This window comes from Ciconia boyciana, chromosome 7, assembly GCF_034638445.1.
Source record: "Ciconia boyciana chromosome 7, ASM3463844v1, whole genome shotgun sequence".
NCBI lineage: Eukaryota > Metazoa > Chordata > Aves > Ciconiiformes > Ciconiidae > Ciconia > Ciconia boyciana.
In genome coordinates this window covers 65,549,881-65,570,937 of record NC_132940.1, presented here as the reverse complement: position 1 = coordinate 65,570,937, position 21,057 = coordinate 65,549,881, and the positions used below count along the sequence as shown (strand labels likewise).

Sequence of the window (21,057 nt, the reverse complement as noted above, 5' to 3'; positions counted from 1 at the left end):
AAATACTGCGTCGCCATTTAAAATATGCACGTTGCGGCTCCGGGACAATACTGACCATTTCTGCACTAACGGTTCGTCTAATAATGCATTTGGCTTTCTACCTTAGTGAAGTGGGTAGTGTAAAGTTGATGCAGTTGTCCCTGTGATGGCTTGAGGCATCCTGCCCGTGCTTCAAGCTCCCATGTTGGATCATGACAGCAGCTGGAAGTTGGTTGAGTAAAACTCTTTTAAAGAGGTGGTTCTGAAATTATTTAGAAAATACTGGGTGCAGCGGATGGAAAGAAACCCAAGGGTATTGTTAGGATTTAAGAGTTTGGTTGAAGGTACCTGTGTTGCACTTGGGAACTTGTTCAAATTATTAATGCATTAATTTGCATTTCCCCACTGGTGTTTTGGTTTTCCTTTGTGTGGTGTCATTAGGCTGGACATTTTAAAATCATTTATCTCATTTTTGTTGTATAAACATGTTCGTTTCAATTTTGAAAAGCAATAGAAAAAGTACTTTTGCTCCTGTTCATAAAGGTGGTTTTTCACTCCGCCGTGCAAATTGTCAGGCTCATCGGTGACCATCCTTTTTCTTTAATCATAGTACCAAGGGCTTTTGATTAGAGACATTTTTGTCAGGCTTTAATGCATCTGTTATCTGTGGGGATGACCCTCATCTTAGTTGGCTAAGAACAAGTCACTTCAAAGCCGTGTAGGCTACGGTGCAACTTGGTATTAAACAAAATTGTAATTGAACCTCAGGTTCTTCTGGGGCTTCCCTGATGCCTCCTGGGCACCCAGGAGTCTCCCATGCTCTGTTCCTATAACGAAGTCCTGCACCAGGTAGGGTTTTTCATTTTCTCACTATCAGTTATCATCAATGTGACTGTTTGCGTAACTATTTATGCAAACTGTGAAGCTAAATAGTTATGAGGGAAGTGCGGTTGATTTGATTGAAGGACACTCATTAGATAAAGCCTTGAGGAGGTGGTTTGGAAGAGAGGAGGCACCAAGTAGTAGTGTAACTGTTAAATGTCAAATATATGTCATACCACGTTGGTAAGGAAATAAGATCATCTTTAATGTTTTGAGCTTGAAATAGTTTTCAAAACCTACGATGTCGCTCATTCTTTTTTTCCTATTCTGTTTTTCAGTTTCTTTTTCCTTTCCTCATTTTTATTTGTCACTAAAAAAATGATCAAGTTATAGAGAACAGAAAACGTCCTACGATTTAGGAGGGATATAGATTATTAAATGCTTGTAGTTTATTAAAATACTTTTATCAAGTTTTTTAAGTGAGAGGGTATTTCTTGGGAGACTTTTCTATAAAGGAGTAACAATTTAGAGGGAAGAGGACTCTGAATTCATATAATTAGTTGAGAAGAAGGAATTAAAGAGAAAAATCTAGGTGAGTATATAAAGTTTGGATGGGAAAACGGACAGGAACCTGAATTTCTGCATGAGTGAATGTTTGGTGCATAAGCAAGTAGAGCCTGCTTGAATGGCAGTGTCTGAGCATAAACCTGAAAATCTCTGTAAAATATCAGTAACACAGAGTGTGGGATAATTCTTGGGATCTGCAGATGAAGTTGGTAAAGCTGTGCTGATTTACACCAGCCCAGTGTTTCCCTGTGGCTCCCAAATCGCTCTTCTTTGTTCTTGTATTTAATCTCTGATAGCTCATTCCATCACCAAAGTTTTACAGTGAGCCTATAGATAATATCAAGGAGATACAGAAACACCTACCCTCTCCCTTTCCCAAACCGGAAAGTATACAAAATCGTCCACTTTCTTCCTTTTCTTTTCTTTTTACCCCACTTTTCAGCATAAGCCAAAGATCAGCTGGCATTGCAGGTCTGCATTGAACGGGTTAAAGCACGGCAAAGGAGTGGACCAGGTTCACCCCCCTGATCGTGGCCCTGGGGAATTACCTACCGTTCATTGATCCGCAGTTGTTGATCTGTACATCATAATTGCTCCTCAACAGGAACCGAAGTTGCAGGTCTGGCAGGCAACCTGCATTTCCATTAGGGAGCTCTCCGCTCCCCAAAATCCATGGCAATTGCATTTGCTCCTTCAGAAAGGGCTGTGATGCCGGTGGGTTTGCCAGGTCTGGCTTGAGCCGCTTCTAGTTACGTGGTTATCGGCTTTGGAAAGCAGGTGAAATGAAGCTGATCAAAGAGCTAGTCTGAGCTTCAGAACACGAGCATATTCAGATTTAGGATATTAGTGCATATGGAAACATGAAGGGTGTTTTGGTTTGATTTTTTTTTTAATAACAGAGAAGGTACTTAATGTAGCTTAGTTTTAATTAAATGTTAGTGCCTTTGTTGTGACTTAGCAATATCGTTCCACTTCTGCATTGTGTTTATTTGCCTGAGCAGCATGTCCATACTCTTTGCTCATAGTTTATTCTCACTGCAAAGATAGGATTTATTTCTTCTTCCTTTGTGCTGCATCCAGCACAATGAGCTGCTGATCCCAGCCAGGCTGGAACAAGCACTTCTGTCAGGGGCACCTGGAAATGACTAAAATTCTCTTTCATCCTGTTATACTTGTATTAACAGCCCACTAGCTACTAGCGAATATCTGCATTTCACAACTTTATCACTTTAGCGTAGGTAAACTTCTCAAACATCTTCTGCGTGTCATTTTCCCATCCCTCAGAGAGAAAAAAATAAATCAATAGAATTGCAATTTTATCTGGGGTTGGATGAGCTCTTAAATGCTGCAAGCTCGAGCACCTCTTTATTTATTTATTTTATATTTTAGAAAGCTTTGTAAGCAGTCAGACTTTTGTCATGCTAGCTGTTTATCCATGCAGGAAGCCCAGTTTCAGGAGCAATCTCAGCACTCCCAACTACCTGGATCAATTAAAACCAGACTTTTGCTGAAGTGACTTCTTTGATCTGCTGCGGGTGATAAGCAGCCGTCTGTCCTCCTCCGGCTTAAGGAGCGTGCACTGCGGGAGAACCGAGTTCTCTTCCAAATATCAGGGCTTTTAAGTGCTTCTAAGTGTGAGCGGCCACTCACACTCACTTTATATTCTTGCACACCCTGAAATACGGGGCAAGGGCATAGCAGTCCACAGAACGGAGAGCCTGTATTACCTTTTGGAATAAGTTGTAAGGATCTTTTAATATTGTTTAATCACAACTTGATTTGGTCAAAATAAATCTGAGTTTGCAATGATGCTTTGTAAGTGAATAATGATAAGAGAGTTTAAAATATTTTCAGAGAATTGTTAGCATTAAATTCTTAAAGCAGCGCATGGCTTCGGTGACTTCTGTTGGTCGTAATGGACGGTGCCCTATAACCTCAGAGACTTACTGCTCTGTAGATTTATGGGCTAAGTTAAATTGTTGATAATGAGCAATTTTGGGTAGAGAATTGTCCTCGTGATACTTCCTAAATTGCTACATTGTCCATATAATTAACCAGGACTTGAAAGGACGGCTCTGTTTCTGCTAGCAGAAGTTTTAACTGTACTTACGAGGGTTGGAAATTAGCATTTTAAAGTTAACAAATACAAAGTAGAAATTTAGTCACAGACCAGTGACATCCTTCATGTGTGTTTTAATATTTTTTGCCTTGGATAACCATTGAGATACCCAATGAATTGTTCCCGTGCAGCAACAAATCGGTAAGGAAGAACAAAATAGCATAGTGGAATAGATAAATCAAATTTAGGCATGGTAGTTTATTGAATCTAAATTGTGCCCAGTTGGCCCAAGAGCTATATAAGCAATCCATCTTGTGATGATAATGGAGGTTCTTGAAATCCACCTGATGTTTGCATTATTAAATTTCAGCCTAATGAGCTCTGCTAATACATATTGAAGACAGTTGTAAGGAGTAGAATGTGAATCTGAGCGGGATAATTTGAAAGAAACATAAGCTGAGCATTTTACATGACTCAAGGGGTATATCTACAATTACATATATAACCAAAATTGAATTTAAATGGAATTTCTATTATCCTTGTCCTTTTACCAGGGAGAATAAAGTGTAAATGAAGTAAAAGTCTTTAGAGTTACTAGCAGTTTGTTTTTATAATCTAATTTAATAGATTCTTGTAATGATCTTCACCGGCAGAAAAGTTTTAATATTTCATGACTTTAAATGTAGTCTAAATATGTATAAAAGCATGTAAATGGAAACAGATGTCTATGTAATTACTTCTGTCGTTTTGTAACACCGCTGTTTAAGTTGTATATTTTAAGCAGGGGTAGCTGCTGGCTGCAAAAAGACACGGGGGCGGAAAGAGCACTTCACACCCCACCCCTGAGCTGAATGTTGTTTTATAAATTCCCGGTCGATTCCGGAGGTGGTAGGACTGAGCCTATGCAAAACTGAAAAAGCGTTTGCTATTTGTGCCACAGTTTACAGTGATTTCATTACAGAAGAAGGCCTGGTTTAAATTCTGAATTCTGTTTCTTTTTGGTTCTTCTCCTTTTGACACGGTGATACTTTTTAAAACTTAATATTTCATCGAGTATAATGCTATTAGAGACTTATTCTCACTTAGTTCACTCATCAGGCAGTGAGATGGCAATAAAAGAGAATGGCTCCTTTGAGACATTAATGCTTTGGAATAAATGATGTGCTAGAACAGAAATTTAATTAATTTACAGAGTATATTGATAGTCCCTTGTTACTGTGCTGTATATTTTTAATCTTCCTTAACATCTGTAGTAAAGTGTTTGAAAACCCCTGCAGTTGAGCAACTAGTAGATAATTAAGTAATAAGGGAAGAGGTTTCTAGAGGGAAAAAGATTCTTTTTAATGAATACTGTCATAACATGAATAAAGTACTGCTGCTATGATTTGCAGTGAAGAGAAAATTGTATACTACCTAATTTAATACTAAGTAATAGGTATTTGACTCCTATGTTAAATGCTATCTGCAACTCTGCATCCTTGAAAACATTGTTTTGATTCTGTTTTATCCTCAAAAGAGGTCTTATGGATTACTCACTATGGTAGCAAATCTTTTTTTTAAATGCACTGCATTTGTTTCTTTATAGTTCGGTTCAGGGGCAAGTAGGGTGGGGAGATGTGTATTTAAGAAAAAAAACTCTTAAAAGTTTTACTTAACCTAAAATGAATGCAGAGATTTGCGTTGAAGTAATATTGCATGCAAAAATTAGCCTCCATAATACCACTTATGCTGTTGTCTTAACTGTAGTAATATCTTTAAAGAAACTACATTAAGAACCAAATTCTGTTCTTTCATGCCCATCGACTTCATTGTGGGACCTGCAAAAAGGAATCTGGAATTGGGTTTAACCCCCCAGGAAATGTTGTTTTGCAAGATAAATTAACTAATTATAAAATTTGTTGTTATATTTCTTTCCTTTTTAGCAAAAGCAGATGAAGCATTAAAGGCTAAAGAGAGAAGTGAAGAAGAAGCGAAGAAAAGAAAGGAAGAAGGTAATGCATTTTTTTTTTCCTTCAGTAACAAACTAAAAGCCTGTAAGTTAGAAACCATTTTTAAGGGACCAAGTTCCAGTGGGGCTGCGTGATTTTCTTATAAGGGCGTCTGAAACCGAGATGACCGCTCTGCCGCTCCCTTAGTTCACCACAGCTTTCTGCTTAGGCCATCTAACATTCCTGTGACGGTAACAAGAAGTCCTAAATGCACCACAAGTTTCATATTTTATATATATTCATATTATATAAAAAAATATTTTAGCTGCCATTAAAGCAACCCAATAATTTGAGACAAAGTCATATGTTAGGACCTTATGACCAGCCAGTGCCACTGGTTTGTGTGCTGGACGTATTACTTGATTAAAACGGTCAGCGCAGCAGTTAATTTTGGCGGTGTATTTAGTCTGTATGATGTCACCAAGTGAACTAATCTGTTTCTCGATGAAATTCGGTGCACCGAAAGCTGGCAGGATCTGAGCGGGTTTCCTTTGCAATACAGTTGGTGGAAAGTTAACGTATAACGCCTGGGTAAAACAAATGTGTTTTGCTTGTATGTCGGTGAGCAATGGGAAGAGACAGTTTCAACAGTGTGACAGAGCCAATGCAAACCATCTAAGGAGCCTCAAAGTTTCTCACTTCAGCCGTGATAGGACATCCCTGTCTCAGAGAAAATATCTCATTTGTTCAAATTAAAATGAAACATTTAACTCTCTGTGACATCTATTATTTTTTTGCATTGACTTAAACATACAAAAATATAGTGAAGGTCTTCCTTGCAGTGGTTTTACTCTCGAAATACATCTTGTCACACATTGGTCACTGCAGCGAACTTTCTCTTCAGCATATTTGATTTAAATGATGATAGGTTTCAGGTTGTAACTGTTATTTAATACACGGAACAATCTCCGTGTAAATGTGTTCCTGATTCTCCCTACCCTGTGCCCCTTGTCTGCCTACCTGGGATTGCATGGATGTTCGCTCAATCTTTTAACCACCCAATAAACAGGACCTCCGTTTGAAGATGATGTCATGTTTGAGGAGATCATGTATTTTTCAGAGCTGGCCTTTTGATGGATTCATTTACTATGAAAATCAGCGTCGTGCCCAAATATCAATCATATTTTGGTTAGGGCCAGGCCATCATCTATGGAGGAGAGTGATATGAAGTAAAGCTGTTTAGGACAGCTTGAAATTGAAGGAGAATTTAAGAGATTGAGATATTTTTAATTCCTAGTGTGATATGATAACAAAATCATTAGGCTAATCTAAAAGAGGAGAAGTCGTGCAAAAGGGAAGAGGTAGTAGGTTGCTTGAGTATGTAGCAAATGGCAGAAAACACCTAAAGGGGCCGGCAGCGATCTTTACAATTCTACTGTGCCATCTCCTCCAGTCTTTCCAAAACATCATCTTTCTTTCCAGTCTCTCTAATCCTATTGGAAAGTCTCCTTGTGTCTGCCCTCTCTTTTCCTATCTCTGAGCACACCGAGTTGAACTTCAAGGTAACGATAGGAACTTTAATTTTGCATCTGTTGTGCCTTCATCTCTTCTCATCTCTCCTATACCTTCCAGGTACCTGATTCTCCTTCCACACATGCTGTGTTTAACCCCCACTATGCCGCCATCTATTTAAGAATCCCACCAGTTTCCTGATGACAAGGTTCCTCCTTATCCTGCTTTGACACCCTTATTTTCCAGGAATCCTTCTTAACGACCGAGCGGTCTCAAACAGCTAGTCCCTGCTTGCATTTCTTTCCCTGAATTCCCATTCCATATCTTGGTCTGAGCTGCTGCCGTCTTTTAGGGCTCCAAAGGCTCTGAATTTTGTGGAAATCTTTTACATATTTATTTGATTTTGGAACAGGTCGTTACCAAGATTTTTTGATTAGGAAAATACATCCTACCTGTTTCCATGTTGCCATCTCTTCTTAGGTACTGACTTCAGGTGCTGTTTCTTTGGTTACAATCAAATTTCTCCAGTTTTCTTCCTTACCCATTTTTTCTTTAGCTGGAACTCCAGCCTCAATAATTTCTGAAGCCAATTTAAAGCTTATTTGCACTTCAGATACAAACAAGCTTCTTTAAATCCTCATGTGTGAATGAGAAAATTAAATGTACTTTGCAGGTCTGATTCAGCTGGTTGCTGTCCTACAGGATTTATACATTTTTACATGATTTCCCACCCCCTGTTTGTTTCTAGATTTAGATGTCTTTAATAAGCTCCAAATTGTGGGACTTACGGTGAAGTGTGCTAAGTATGTGTTTCAAAACTCTAATGTAATCTTTATTAAAAAGTCATGCGATTGATTCCCTTCATCTGTTTTTGGGCTTGGTTGGGGTTTTTTGCCCCAGAAAATAGTCAAAGAATTTTGTTTTGCATTACCAGGTGAATCCAAAGCACCTAGCATGTACTGACTGCTTAAAAAAACCAATCCAGAAGTCCCCAAATTCGCACGTCTAACAGTGGATGAAGTTGCCACCTCTGGTTCTTCAGCTTAAGCCGGTTCTCACACACTTTTGCTGGGTTTATGAGATAATGCTTTATTCGGTGCTAACCACTGTCTGCCCGTTAGGCTCAGCTTCAGAGGACTGGTTAATTTGGCAGTAAGCTTTCACTCATACCAAGTTCCTGGTAATTATAGGCTTATTTAGTTCCTGAGAGTTGTTGCTGCTGGCCCTGTGCAGTTTTAGGTCTAAAGTTCCGGTCTTACTGAGGATCTTGTACCCAAAGTCCCTGCTGTGCTTGACAAAAATGAAAAATACCATGTCATTATCTTTGAAAAATTTGAACTAATCAATTGCATTTCTTTCTCTGTTTGAAAGAGGTTGGAGGTGTTCACATTTAATAAACTTTTAGTTTAATGATGTTTAAAAAAACAGTGAAATGGATGCTAAGCTTCTTTTCACTTCAAAGAGTATTGGGCAATCGTTACATCTGAAGGAAGCACTTTCTTTTATGTTAATTTTCTAATTATGTTATCCGGGATACACTGCGAGAGCTCCTTGTAATAGACACGTTGATGCTCCCGCATCCCATCTAAATGGGATGGAGCCGGGAGTATCCCCAAAATGAGTCCTGCCACCGCTGCACCGGCGGATGCGCCCAGCCTTGCAGTGACCACAGGAGAGCCTCGTGGTCCTGCTGCCGGTGGGGCACACACCTGGGGGGCTGTTATAGATTAAAGCTAAATGGGGAGCAATTCAGAAGCGTCTCAAGTAAAAAGTTGATAACACAGGTTCATGGACAACTGCAACTTCAAAGCAGAGTGTTTATTCCTACTGCAAGCTTAGCAGTGCGCTGCAGGTGGCTCTACGCCTTTGAAGTCTATGGGGTTTACTTAAGCTACATCAGAAGTCTATTAAGCTCTCAGCATAGCTCTTTAAATAGACGGTTGGGTACGAAAGAGGGCTTTTGGCTTGTAGGACAGGAATCCAGGACACTTAAAAAAAAAAAAAAAAAGCCCCACGTGTGGAATGACAGTGTTTCAGAGCTGTGTTGTCCTGATGCAGCTGAGCGTTACAATTCCTCAAATATTTTGCAACGTATCTAATATAGTGTCCAGGACACTTGCAAAATAAAATAGACTTCCTCTAATTTGTCTTGTGGATATGGTAAGCAGAGTGGGTTTATATAAATATAATAAGATTGGGACTTGATTTAGAAATCTATGATGACTTTCCATAGGGAGTAAACACCAAAATGCCATCTGTGCCTTTAAAAAGATTCCCTTGCACTAAAAAGGCATCACAACATAAATTGTATATATATAAAAATAAAACCCTGTAAAAATCTGTAACCCCCTGGATTATCTAGCCTAGCAAAATGAAAAACACGCCTGTATGTTCCCAATACTGTGCTCTCCTAGCATCTAGTGGCTCGCTGATGTTAATTCCCTCTTTTCTTAATAGCCAAGGGCCGCTCAGAAGACCAGGGCTCTGCCTACGGTTGTTTCGCCCTCTTCCGCGATACAGCTTCCATCTGCTGCGCGTAGTCTTTCGATAGCTTTCTAGGGGGATTAGGTGGAGCAAGATTATATGAATATCTTCTTAGTAAATGAGTTAGAAATCTAGGAACTCAGATGAATAAACAGTTTTTCTGTTCCTGTGCGGTTGTGTTCTTGCGGGAGAAGTCCTCTCTGTCTTGTGATGGCTCCAGATGGCTCAAAGTTCAAGTGATCTCTTTTCTGACTTGTCTCCAAGATGGTACTCGAAATCTTTTTAATTCCCCTTCTGATCATTTAAATGAACTGCGAATGGGAAGAGCTCCTCTTTTTCTGCCATAGTGCTTGGAAAGGGCTGAGGTAGAAGTTCCTTCAGATTTTTTTGCTTCTCTTAACTTCTTCCTAAGTCATCATTCTCCTTGTCCTCCAAGGTTGCTGTTGCTCCGAGACTGGCCAGGCATCAGGCTGCTGGTGGGAGGTGATGAGCATCGCTTGGGGTTGGGTTTTTTCTCCTCTTTCCTTCACTTATTAAACTGTATTTATCTCAACCCACGATTTTTTAAAATTTTTTTTTAATTTTCTCTGCCTGTTCTGTGCCCCGTTGCACCGGGGACAGTGAGCGAGGGCTTTGTGGGTGCTTATCTGCTGGCCAGGGTCAACCCACAGCAACTCTTTACCTCTCCATCATCTGGCTGTGCTATATGGTTCACTCACCGCACGGAGGATGCGTTCCAAAAGGCCAGCGGGGTATGACAGACAGCCGTGTAACCGTCCGTCGGGGACTGAGCTGGGGTTGACGCCGAGATTGGAATATGTAACTAGGAGAACAGTCACCGAAGCCTGTTGCATTAACGACCCCCATACCAAACTGTGCCTCTCTTGCCGTGTGTAAATTACCATGGTGCTGTATTCAGAACGTAGCACTTAAGGGATATATGTAGAAATGTATTTTATGATATAACGCTAAGGAGAGTGTTTTAGTAGATGCCTAGTGTTTCTGGTCTGGGCATGTCTACCAAGTCTCTCAAAATTACATTACGAGCTCTGCCGAGTTACAGCTTTGCGTATCCTTCACGACTTCATAGAGGACTCGTTTCCCTCGGCAGAATTGCATTATACCCACTGGCCCAGGCGCGGTCAGCATCACAACTGAATTGATGTTATTCACCTAGAGATAGAGACAGCTGAAAAAATAAAGCATCCTTCCCAGGTTCCAGACATCCCCATGCAGCTCTGAGTCTGTGCATTGAAATCTCTTTGGAACTGGAACAACGATTTGGTAAAATACCGTAACTTTATCTTGAAATACCTCAAGTTGGCTTTTCTGTCTTTGAGAAAAAACATTTTTAAAGCCCTCAGCTCTCACTGCTTCATTTTGAAAATTTCGAGTTAGTGGCATAATATCTATCGGCAAGGAAATTTAAAACAGTTTTCCAAGTGGTAGGAAGTATTTCATTAATGTCTGCGCAATGATAGCTTAGGACTTACCTACAAAAGGTAACTCAGGAAAATTCTTTGACTCCATGGCTAATGAATTTCATTCGAAATCAAAATGTTCTAATTATTTAGTTTGTTTTACTTTGGGACTATGGGATGCTAAGAGGAATTAATTCATGCTCAAAGTTAATCCTGCCTGGAGAAGGTACGTAGAAGAAGAAGAAAAGGCAAATGGGCAAGCGGGATAGCCCGGGCGGGCGTTGTCCCAGAGGGGAAGGAAGGGAAAGGGGCACTGCCAGTTCTGGATTAAAAAAAAGGGACCAAACCAGCCAGATGTGCCCCCTCTACAACGTGGCACCGGGTTCTGGAGCCATCCAGCTGTGCTGGCACACACGGAGCCTTTCCACCCTTTAGAACCGCAACGGGAGACGTGCTGTAGCAAGCGGAGAGACGGGCTCGCGGCGGGGGGCTGCGGGGCCCCGGGCGCTCAGCGGGGTGGGGGGTGCCTGGGGCTCCGCTTGCACAAATCCGCGGCGGATGTTTTGAAAAATACACGTGCGGGTTTTTTGTGACGTCCCATTGTGAGCGGCTCATGTGCTAGCAATTGCTTTGCCTACAGTGATTAGAAAGGGCGACTGTGGAAAGGCGAAGGGAAAAAAAAAAAAAGGTTGGTTAGTGAATTGGAAACAATGGTAATTTACAGGGAAAGCAGGAGGAAAACTTCTTTGCAATTTATTAATAAGCACCACAAAAACTGTCCTGTGGTGTCTTAGAAAAAGTCGTAAGGATGTTATACTGTTCGAAAATGAACAGAAAATGTTTCCTGAAAAGAAGCTTGTTAAATAAAATTCATCAATTTGTCTGAGGAGTTAACTACCAATTAAGAATAAAATGCTTTATTTTCACTGGAAAATAAATAGTCTTATTAAATTGTGTACCAAATGTTTAAACACACCAAGTCCATGTAAGATAGCCAGAGAAATTGCACACTGCAAAACAGCAGTTTTATGTCGTTTTATTTCTGATACGTATTTACAAACAAGACATTTACCCTTTTCGCGTTCATTGAGGTGCGTGTGCTGGAGCACGTTCCCTTTCCCGTCTCAGCCATGCAGCTTCCGTCTGCTGGGTACCGTTGACATCTTTTGCTTGCAAAAAGAGCTTTTTGCAATTGGTCTTCGTTCTCGCTTCCTTCCACGGCTTCTGTAGCCAGTTTTGAACCCTCTTTGATTTGCTCTTTTGTAATTCGCAGCTTACCTATAGCTGCTTGGAGGTGTGGCTCAGGCGGACAGAGATGCACTTCTATTTTCTCCTATTCCCAGCTTTCCCATGCTTTGCGCAAGAAGTGCTGCGATTATTTCGCACACTTTAGACTGATTTAGGTTTTCTTTTCTAGTTTTGGTTTTGTAGAGAACAATTTGGTATATTTTTGATCGTGAAATTCTCGCTAGATTAGCTTCTGTTGCATAAGGGGCGGGGGGGAAGTGAAAAATCAGTTCTGTTTGAATCTTTTAATTCACACAACTATTTTATGATGTGCATAATTGCTCACAGTGGTTCTCTGCCTGCTCCCCCAAGCCCTTCTGGTTGACATTAATAACGAAATTGTATAACTCCTGTAAGGAATGCCCAGTTATAAAAGTTGCCCCGTGTTTTGGCAGTTGTTGCCTGATGAAGCCTATTCTGTCTGTTCATCTTCAAACAAGAGCGTTTGCCTCAAATATCTGTAGATTCATCAGTAAGTTGTTGTAAACCATTTTCAAAGGTCTTTAAAAAAAAAAAAAAATCGTCTTTTCCTCCAAAAATTCCAAATTTTGAATTTTACAAAAAATTTTCAGTTCTCCAGTGTTCACCATTTTATGGTTTTAAGTGTAACTCTCCAAAAGGAAATTTCGGAGCTGTCAGCCTGTGTAGGCAGCCAGCGCCTGCGACACCGTTGCAACCTTTGCTCGGGAGAAGTGGAGCGTCCTTGCTGCAGTAAGCAAAGCCCACTGTGCAAATAAAGCAATCGTTCCTCAGCCCATGGAAACTGGCTATTCACCCCCCCATCGCAGCGGTGTCTTAACATTACTTTTATTGTAATTTTATTGCCAAATCAGGTGTGAGATTAGATGTTGGATGTTACATGTAATCTGCTCGGAAATCAAATTATTTGACCTCCAAGCCCACCGATGCCCCCTCCTGCTGGTTTGCTGTTAAATATGCAGCGTTTTCCTGTCATGAATACAAATCGAGGACAAATTAGAATCTACAGACAGCTGACCTGAGCTCCAGATTAGAGACTGGGGGCTTGTGCTGTTTTAAATGTTTTAATTACCATAGTCCCTATAGCCAGTTGAAGGACACACACCAAAATGATTTTTTTTGTGACAAAAAGGCAAAGAAAGAAAGAAAAAGGCTCCCTCCGTCTCATTTGAATTTTTCAGTTTGATTACATTTGCACTTCCATTGGAGCTATGCTAATTTGCTGCATGAAATTAGGTCTATTAATAAAAAATGCACTATTACAAGAGTATTTTCAATGGAGGACTTTTTCTACTTTGTTTTTGTTTACATGTTTCCATTTGGGACTGCCTGAAAAATGACATCAAAATCTTAAGGGGATTTTACTGTCAAACTTGATTTTCACTCCAGGCCTGGCAAGCCAAACTCAAAGTAGCTGGGACGGGTAATAGCAATAGTTGAAATAAAGCACGCGATGCGCTGCGAGAGGAAAATTCAGATGTGCTGGATTGCATTACTGTGGGATTTTTGGATCGTTTCTCTCAGTACACCATGCATAATATTTTTAAATTTTCGATTTAAAATACCGCTTGTCACGAAGCACATGTTCTGCAATCGGGTGGGGAGGGGGAGGTGGGGATGCTGCTGCACGGTCGGCAGGGGAGCAGCACGCTGTCCACGATGGAGATGCACGTACAGGAAGGTTTACATCGGGTAGCAAGGAAAAGAAGTTTCTCAGAATGCGACTAAATGCGGTTTGTTCTTTTGAAATCAATCAGTAGGTAAATCGATGTGACGCTGGTGCTCGCGCTCGGGCGGGTATTGTCCTGATGCCTTCATCCTGGAATTTGCATTTTCTCTTTCTCGTGTGTGTTGGCCCAGTGTTGAATTGATTAGTTATGCCTACCCAGTAAGCAGTGAAACATTTTTATATACTCTGGGGAAATAAATTTGGCAGAAAATCAGCATGAGTAGATTTAATTATCACTCTGAGACCTTTTCCTTTTCTGGCTTAGTGATCCTGAAACTCTGTGTGTTTCACTGAAATCTGTGTGGACGCTAAGCTTCGCTTCCCAATTTGTTCCTCCACGCAATGATAAGCCAAGCAATTACTGGTTTATTGATTTTTCATCATGGCAAATTTAAAGTTGATTTTTTCCTGAAAAGGCAGGGGTGATTAAGTGTTTCCCCTCGGTTTAGTACAAGAGAGCTATGTGGCAGAATCTAATATCCTGAGGTCAACCTCTGCAGGCAGATAATACGGTGTCTTGGCCACGTGTTAAGGAGAGAAATCAGGGCCACAAATGTGATAGGATATATGTGGAGACAGTTTAATTTGCTCCATTTATATGAACAAGTCATGTGGCACGCACTTGGAAAACATCATTTTGAATAGGCTTGGAAATGAAGCCCACGTGGGCAGGAGGGACGAGGGAATGCAAACGAGAAAGGCGTTAAAGCATTTAGCGCTGGGAGAGAATTGTCCTTTAAACAGAGAAATAAAACAAATCTCTGATGTGTTATTCCCAGGCGTTACGGAGACGTGCATGGCTTCTTTAGTGGCACCTATGTTGCAGGGTTAGCCGGGCATTAGCAAGGAAGCGAAACTCTTTGAGTCCGAAGAAGACGGGGTTTGTATCTGAAGCGTTCTCGCAGCGGTCCTGGGAGGGAATGCGCCTAACCTTTTAGGGCGGGCTTTGGAACATGTGGATTAATAGGATTTAAATCAGAGCAGGAAAATTGTGCTTTGCACAACTGATATAATGTATCGCTGTAGCCTAAATGGACTTTTAAAACAATGTATTTTATGAATTTAGTTCAATTAGCGTACATGTGCACACAGTAGGTGGTTTTGAAGTATCTTTTCTCCTGTCTTTATATTGCATATCAAATAGATAAGTAAATCTAGTTTAAAATTTTTTTTAGAAAGAAAGATAACTTGCACGTACTTAAGGAGTCATTTTGGTCAGTTTGGGAAGAATCTCGACACTTTCCCAACGATCTTCTGCTGTTTAACTCAGAACTGCGGAGGCCAGCATCACTGTGGGGTTGCCATGAAGGAATGGTAGAGAAATTAAACTGGTAGAGGTTTAATTGATGGAAAATGTATGAAATGTGTTTTATATAAATGCGATGGGCTCAAGTTGCAATATTTGAATGCAGATTTTCAGTGCCTCAAAGTCTGGATTTGGTTTGGCTAAAGCGTTATGATTAAAACAGTATGGCTCCTTGTCCTGAATCAAACCCATATATCGCGTAGTCTCGGAGCTACATTTTTGATTTGTAAGGCTCTTGTTCAGCCATTTCAGCTTCTCTCAGTAGTATTATTCGAAATTCAGAAGAAAAAGAAATTGAGATAGCTCCCTTTTTACTAAATAGTGGGAATAAAATGCTGTTTTACTAAGTAAGACAGTTTAATTAGAGATTGAAAGCATCAGAAGATTTGCTTCTACTGTGCCTTCTGCGTATGTGTGCTGCCTTGGTGTTCCACCAGCGTGATGCAATTAGTGCTGTCCTTTAAGCTCGTACTGGCTTACTGAACTCTCAGCGGCAACAAACTGAGATCAGAATTTCCTACCAAAAATCCTCCATAGAAAGACAGAGATGCAAGGAGTGCTCCCCTCTACCTCCTACGCCGCGTTGCTTAATGAGCAGGACAAATTCATCCCGCTGCCTCGGCTAAAACAGGTACTTTGAAGGCTGAGGATGTAAAGCCTGCTTGGATTTTGAGAGACGGGGGGTCACAAAAGAAAAGTTAGTATGTACAAGAAAGCCTGGAGGACTCAACTTTTACAAGCTCCCTTAATTATAAATTCTGCACATATTCCAAACTATAAGCTCTGGTTTTTTATGCTCATCTTTAACCTGTTGGACAAGAGTTCTCACACGGAGAGTCTAACCAGTAGTTTATCCATGACAAAGCGGCTATTTTACTTAACGCTTCCTTTAGTAAAAGTTAAAAGACTGTACCTTGATGTAATTGATATTAAAAACACAGGTTGAATCTGCTACGAAAAGATTTGCTTGCATGAGGTCAAGCCGTGTAGCTGTAATAAGTTAAAGTGCTTTACTCAATGATACGGAAATATATTAGGGTGCCCTTAAGTTCATTAGTTATTGCCTTAGGTCATAGTTTATGTTCCGTAAATTTTATTGGAGTTCATTGTTATGGCAATGACCTGAGCTCAGTCTGTTAAGTCTCCAAATTATTTAGTATAAATAATGTATTTAGTATAGATGTGTGAATTATTTTTTTTTTTAACTGTCTTATCAAAATTGTAATTTCAAATCTTTCCAGTTTTGCCTTCATAATGGCAGATTTTAAGCAAAGCGTCGGTCTCCGCGGCTCCACCCTTCGGGTCCCTTGGGAGCGAATGTTGCTTCATTAGTCTGACACAAACACCTGGTGTTGCGCTTCCAGTCTCTGGAGGATGTTTCAGCATCTGGCGCACGCTGTGATCTTTTTTTATGTGTGTTTAATCTTTTTATTGACGTTTTATAATTAAAAGTAAGCAGAAACAAATCAAGGATAATATAAAAATGTGAAGTTTTGTGCAGTTGCGGTGGCATAGTGCAGCGTATTAGGAAAAGCATCCAAATAATAATAAAAAAGTGAAGGATAAAAATGCAGTATGAAACGTGGCATCTTTCCTGGCCACCCTCCGTGGCCGTGTTCTTCCCCAGCAGAGCTGAGCATCAGAAAGGGGATCGATACACCCCCATAGGTAATGGCTATTTAAGTAATCAATTCCAGGCTTTTTATTAAAGCTTCTGTAATTAATAATCACTTTTAAACGTGTTTCTTAAATTTTAGACTGCTTTGCGCCTGCCCATCGTCGTCTGCCCCTTTGTATTCCACACCTCCCTCTCCTTTCCCTGGAGAGCCCCCGGTCCGGGCGCCCCGTCCTGCTGCAGGTCCGTCCCTGGGGATCTGCTGCCGGCTGTGATTTGTGCCGGGGTTTGCAGTCCAGGTTTCACTGATGCTGCTGGTGCTCCAGGCTCACCTGACGCGGCGCAAGGGCTGTGCTCCCTCCCCTCCTCTGCCGCCCGCCGTCGTGGGCCGCGGGGCGAGGGAGGGGATGCTCCCCCTCTGCTCCGCTCTGGTCAGACCCCCCCTGCGGTGCTGCGTCCAGCTCTGGGGTCCTCAGCACAGGAAGGACATGGGCCTGTTGGCGCGGGTCCAGAGGAGGGACACGAAAATGATCCGAGGGATGGAGCACCTCTGCTTTGAAGACAGGCTGAGAGAGCTGGGGTTGTTCAGCCTGGAGAAGGGAAGGCTCCGGGGAGACCTTATTGCGGCCTTCCAGTACTTCAAGGGGCTTGTAAGAAAGATGGGGACAGACTTTTTAGCAGGGTGTGTTGTGATAGGACAAGGGGCAACGGTGTTAAACTACAAGAGGGTAGATTCAGACTAGATATAAGGAAGGACTTTACACTGAGGGTGGTGAAACGCTGGCCCAGGTTGCCCAGAGAGGTGGTAGATGCCCCATCCCTGGAAACATTCCAGGTCAGGTTGGACGGGGCTCTGAGCAACCTGATCTCGTGGAAGATGTCCCTGCTCTTGCAGGGGTTGGACTGGATGGCCTTGAAAGGTCCCTTCCCACCCAAACCATTCTGTGGTTCTATGATTTTCCCCTACGCGAGAGCCGGGGGACGCCGTGTCCCTCCCAGCAGCCGCTGGCCGCGGTGAGCGGGGTGCTCCGCTCACCGGGGGTTGAAGGAGCCAGGGACTCTCTCCACCTCAATTTAAGCATGTGCACGTGGCCAGGGTAGCTTGGATTCGGAAGCCCCGGTTCAGCTTGGTCTTAATGAGCACTTGACTTAAAAAAATGTATTCATGTTTTCATAGCACCAACCAAGTTCCCAAAAGAGTAGATAGGAAGCTCTGTTGCAACAGCACGTTGCTTTATTGGCAAAATTTGGCAGGGAAGGGAAAGAAAATGCTCTCGCTCTTAAAAGGTGTGTTTTCTTGAATAATTTTGAGTTGGGAACCATTAATGTAGTGAAACAGCACATTCTTCTTGTCATCGCCAGGGTTAAGTTTATTCATGGGTGTTTTTATAACACTGGTCACATGATAGTACAGTTTGTTGGTTTTTTTTCTGTGTACCGAGTTAAAAGGAATTGAAATGTTAATTACCTCCTTCACGTCCAATTCCAGTTGCTGTACTGGGCACACGCCTTTGACACCACTGTGAAGGGGCAGGATGTTTCTGTAAGGTATTTCATCAGGAAGCACAGCGGCCGTGCTGTAAAAGTATTTGAAAATATCAACATTCTTCAGTTTGTGCAGAAAGAAATGATTTAGAGAAAACTTTGTACTGCTACTGTAATGCTCCTCTGAGCTAATGTGTAACCTGAAGCATTGAAAAAATACAGGGGGAATAAATGGAATAAATAAAGAGGGAAATTGCCTATGGATGTCTCTAGCAGAGCTGAGGTTTCAGTTCAGGCATTTAAAAGGACAGAGCCAAGTCCCACCGGTAAAATCAGACTTGAGTGTTAGATGAAGGGCATCATATATGTTGTGCGACAGCATTTAAATCCAAAGTTGACATTAATAAAGTTTCAAATCACCAGTGATCTGGTAAGTTAGAGATGAGGGAAATTATATCCCATTTGGCTACGGCAACAGAACGGGCATCTTTCAGAAGCAGAAATGCCTGTGTGGGAAGGGGAAGAGGAGGGGGGACATGGTAAGGACACATAGAAGGAAGATTTTTGGCGGTTCAGCATTGCTGACTTGCAAAGGATACACAGTGTTTTGGGTAGAAATATCGCTTTATCAATAAAGAGTCACTTGTTGGTAGCAGGGCTGGAACAGTGGCAAAGTTATTGAAAAATGCGTTCGACTTAAAGATTTGTTACATTCACAGCCTGACCCCAGGTAAGGACGCAGCCCTAGGCCAGCTGCCCCTAAAGTCCTAAAAAGCAATGTTTGTAGTTTTTTAAAATACTTCAAGCATGAACTGTAAAAAGAACAGTATGAGGGGTTTCGGAAAAAAAACTGGGACAGATGGATTTTTTCATATCGTTATTTTAAGAACATTGCAGTCAATTCTTGCTGAGGCGGGTAGGCTGGGCTGGTGGGGTGCCCGTGGGATGGGGGTGCCCGTGGGGCGAGGGTGCCCGTGAACTTCTCCGAGCTCTGCCCTGGGGGCAGCGGGACGGGAAAGGACCATGTCCACCCCAGGGCACCTCAAGTGGCATCTCCACCTGCTGACAGGCTGAACAAGCCTGATTATTCACAATCAAGCAAAATTTGGAGCCATTAGGAAGGTTGCCACTGTGATTTAATTAGACAAAGATTATTAGGGGCAGTGTGCATTAACCTAATGCAATGAAATTGCCATTGGAACCTGACTGGTTTACCACAAGCATCAAATTCTTGCAAGGACTGGGGTTTCTTGGAGGGGGAATAAGTGGGGAAGAGAAAGCTGATCTTAAAATACTACACGTTGCAAAAATTACGTGTTTGCTGGAGCTTGTGCACCTTGGTGCTTTTCCAAGGTTGCCATTTGTATTGTGCTTTTCAAATTTTTACTGGATTTCTGGATGCAGGTTGTCTCTGTAAAATACGGTTTTGAAGATGAAGTTCTAAAGGGAATAAAGCAAATATAATAGATGGAGTGGCCGTTTGTCAGGAAACCTACACGAGCCATTAAATGCTGTTTTCCAGTTTAGGTGTTGTAAAAATGAGAAGTGTGCTAATATAGGGCTCCGTTGACCAGGAGAGGTCCCCGGCATCTCCCACTAGGAAACATTATGTACTGCGGTGAGCTCCTCCGCGAGATGGCCAATCTGTCCTCAGAATGTCTTGGATGCCTTCTACCCACTCGCTGTCTGGGTTTATGTAAAAAATGTGAGCCAGAATGGAAATTTCGTGAGCAGAAAATAGGGTTGTGTTGATATGAAATAGCCTTTGACTGTAAAGGCTTCCTGAATGCTCGCTGTGATTCATGCATGCAGAAGATGAGCTCTTCCAGATATATTTTTAATGCATACTTGCACTCTGCAGAACTAAGTTTTTGAGGAAAGCTTAAAAATATATATATATTTCCTTTTATTAGATTTATTTAAATTAATATGAAGTGATCTGACCATCAGCGAGATGTTCAACCTGCAAATCTCTCTCTCAATTTAAAAAGTTTATCCTCAGCGATTACAAAAATGGTGAAGAAAATAGCAAGAAACCATGAAATTTTTTTTCTCATAAATGTGGTAAGTTTTAGTGTTCACCAGCATTGCGTGGCGAACGCGGGGCTGGGATCGTGTTTCCCAAACGGCTTGCCTCTGTTGGTGCTCGGGCACGCGGGGTTTCTGATCCACAGGAGCCAGAGTCGCTGTGGATGGAAATAGGGTTCCTGGGGATGAAACTGTGGGCACAGGCAGCTTAAAAACAAAGCATAATTTGGGTAAATGCTGAAGTTTAGCAAGCTGTGCTTTAAACTCACAGTTCCTGAGATGGTAGGATTTCAAATAACACCGTGGCCTCTTAAGAAAAAAGATATAACTTAGACGATTGCGATTCGGTGCTAAAAAAAAGATGGGAACGCAGATATTGGTCGTGTAACGTGCACAGCTCCTCCGTGTTGGTCTTGCCTGCGTTTGCTTTGAGCCAGCTGCACTTTGTGGAGCGAACGGGTGCTGCTTGAAATATTGCCGCTCCTGTTCAGCGTTACGAGCACGCGTACTTCACCTGGAAAGAAGAATGTTTTCTTTTAATCCTTCCGTTTGCATGTGAACCGTCTAAAATGTGGCTTTATTTCACGCATTAGCTGAAAATCCGTGGAGCAGAGAAGCAATGCCCAAAGCCTGCGGATGGTTACAGGGAAATTGTAAGGAAACTGAAGGAAAAGTAGATTAAAAATAACAACTTCCCTTATATCATCTGTGGAAGTGTCTTGCTTTGCCTCTATGTTAAAATACAAAGCAGCATTTGTCTCTTTTCCTACACTTTTTATGAAGGGACAAAATCAGATAAATTTTCTCCTGGAAGGAAGCGCGTTAATACATGGGGTCCTTGAAGGAGAGATACAAC

General features: G+C 41.6%; 1 protein-coding gene across 1 annotated transcript in view; it reads left to right on the top strand.

Moving 5' to 3' along the window:
• The window catches only part of RSRC1 (arginine and serine rich coiled-coil 1), a 180,430-nt gene that overhangs the window by 139,836 nt on the left and 19,537 nt on the right, over positions 1-21,057 (top strand). The window contains exon 8 of the mRNA XM_072868510.1: positions 5,350-5,418. Coding sequence (XP_072724611.1) covers positions 5,350-5,418 — 69 coding nt within the window. The remainder of the gene's footprint in view (positions 1-5,349; positions 5,419-21,057) is intronic.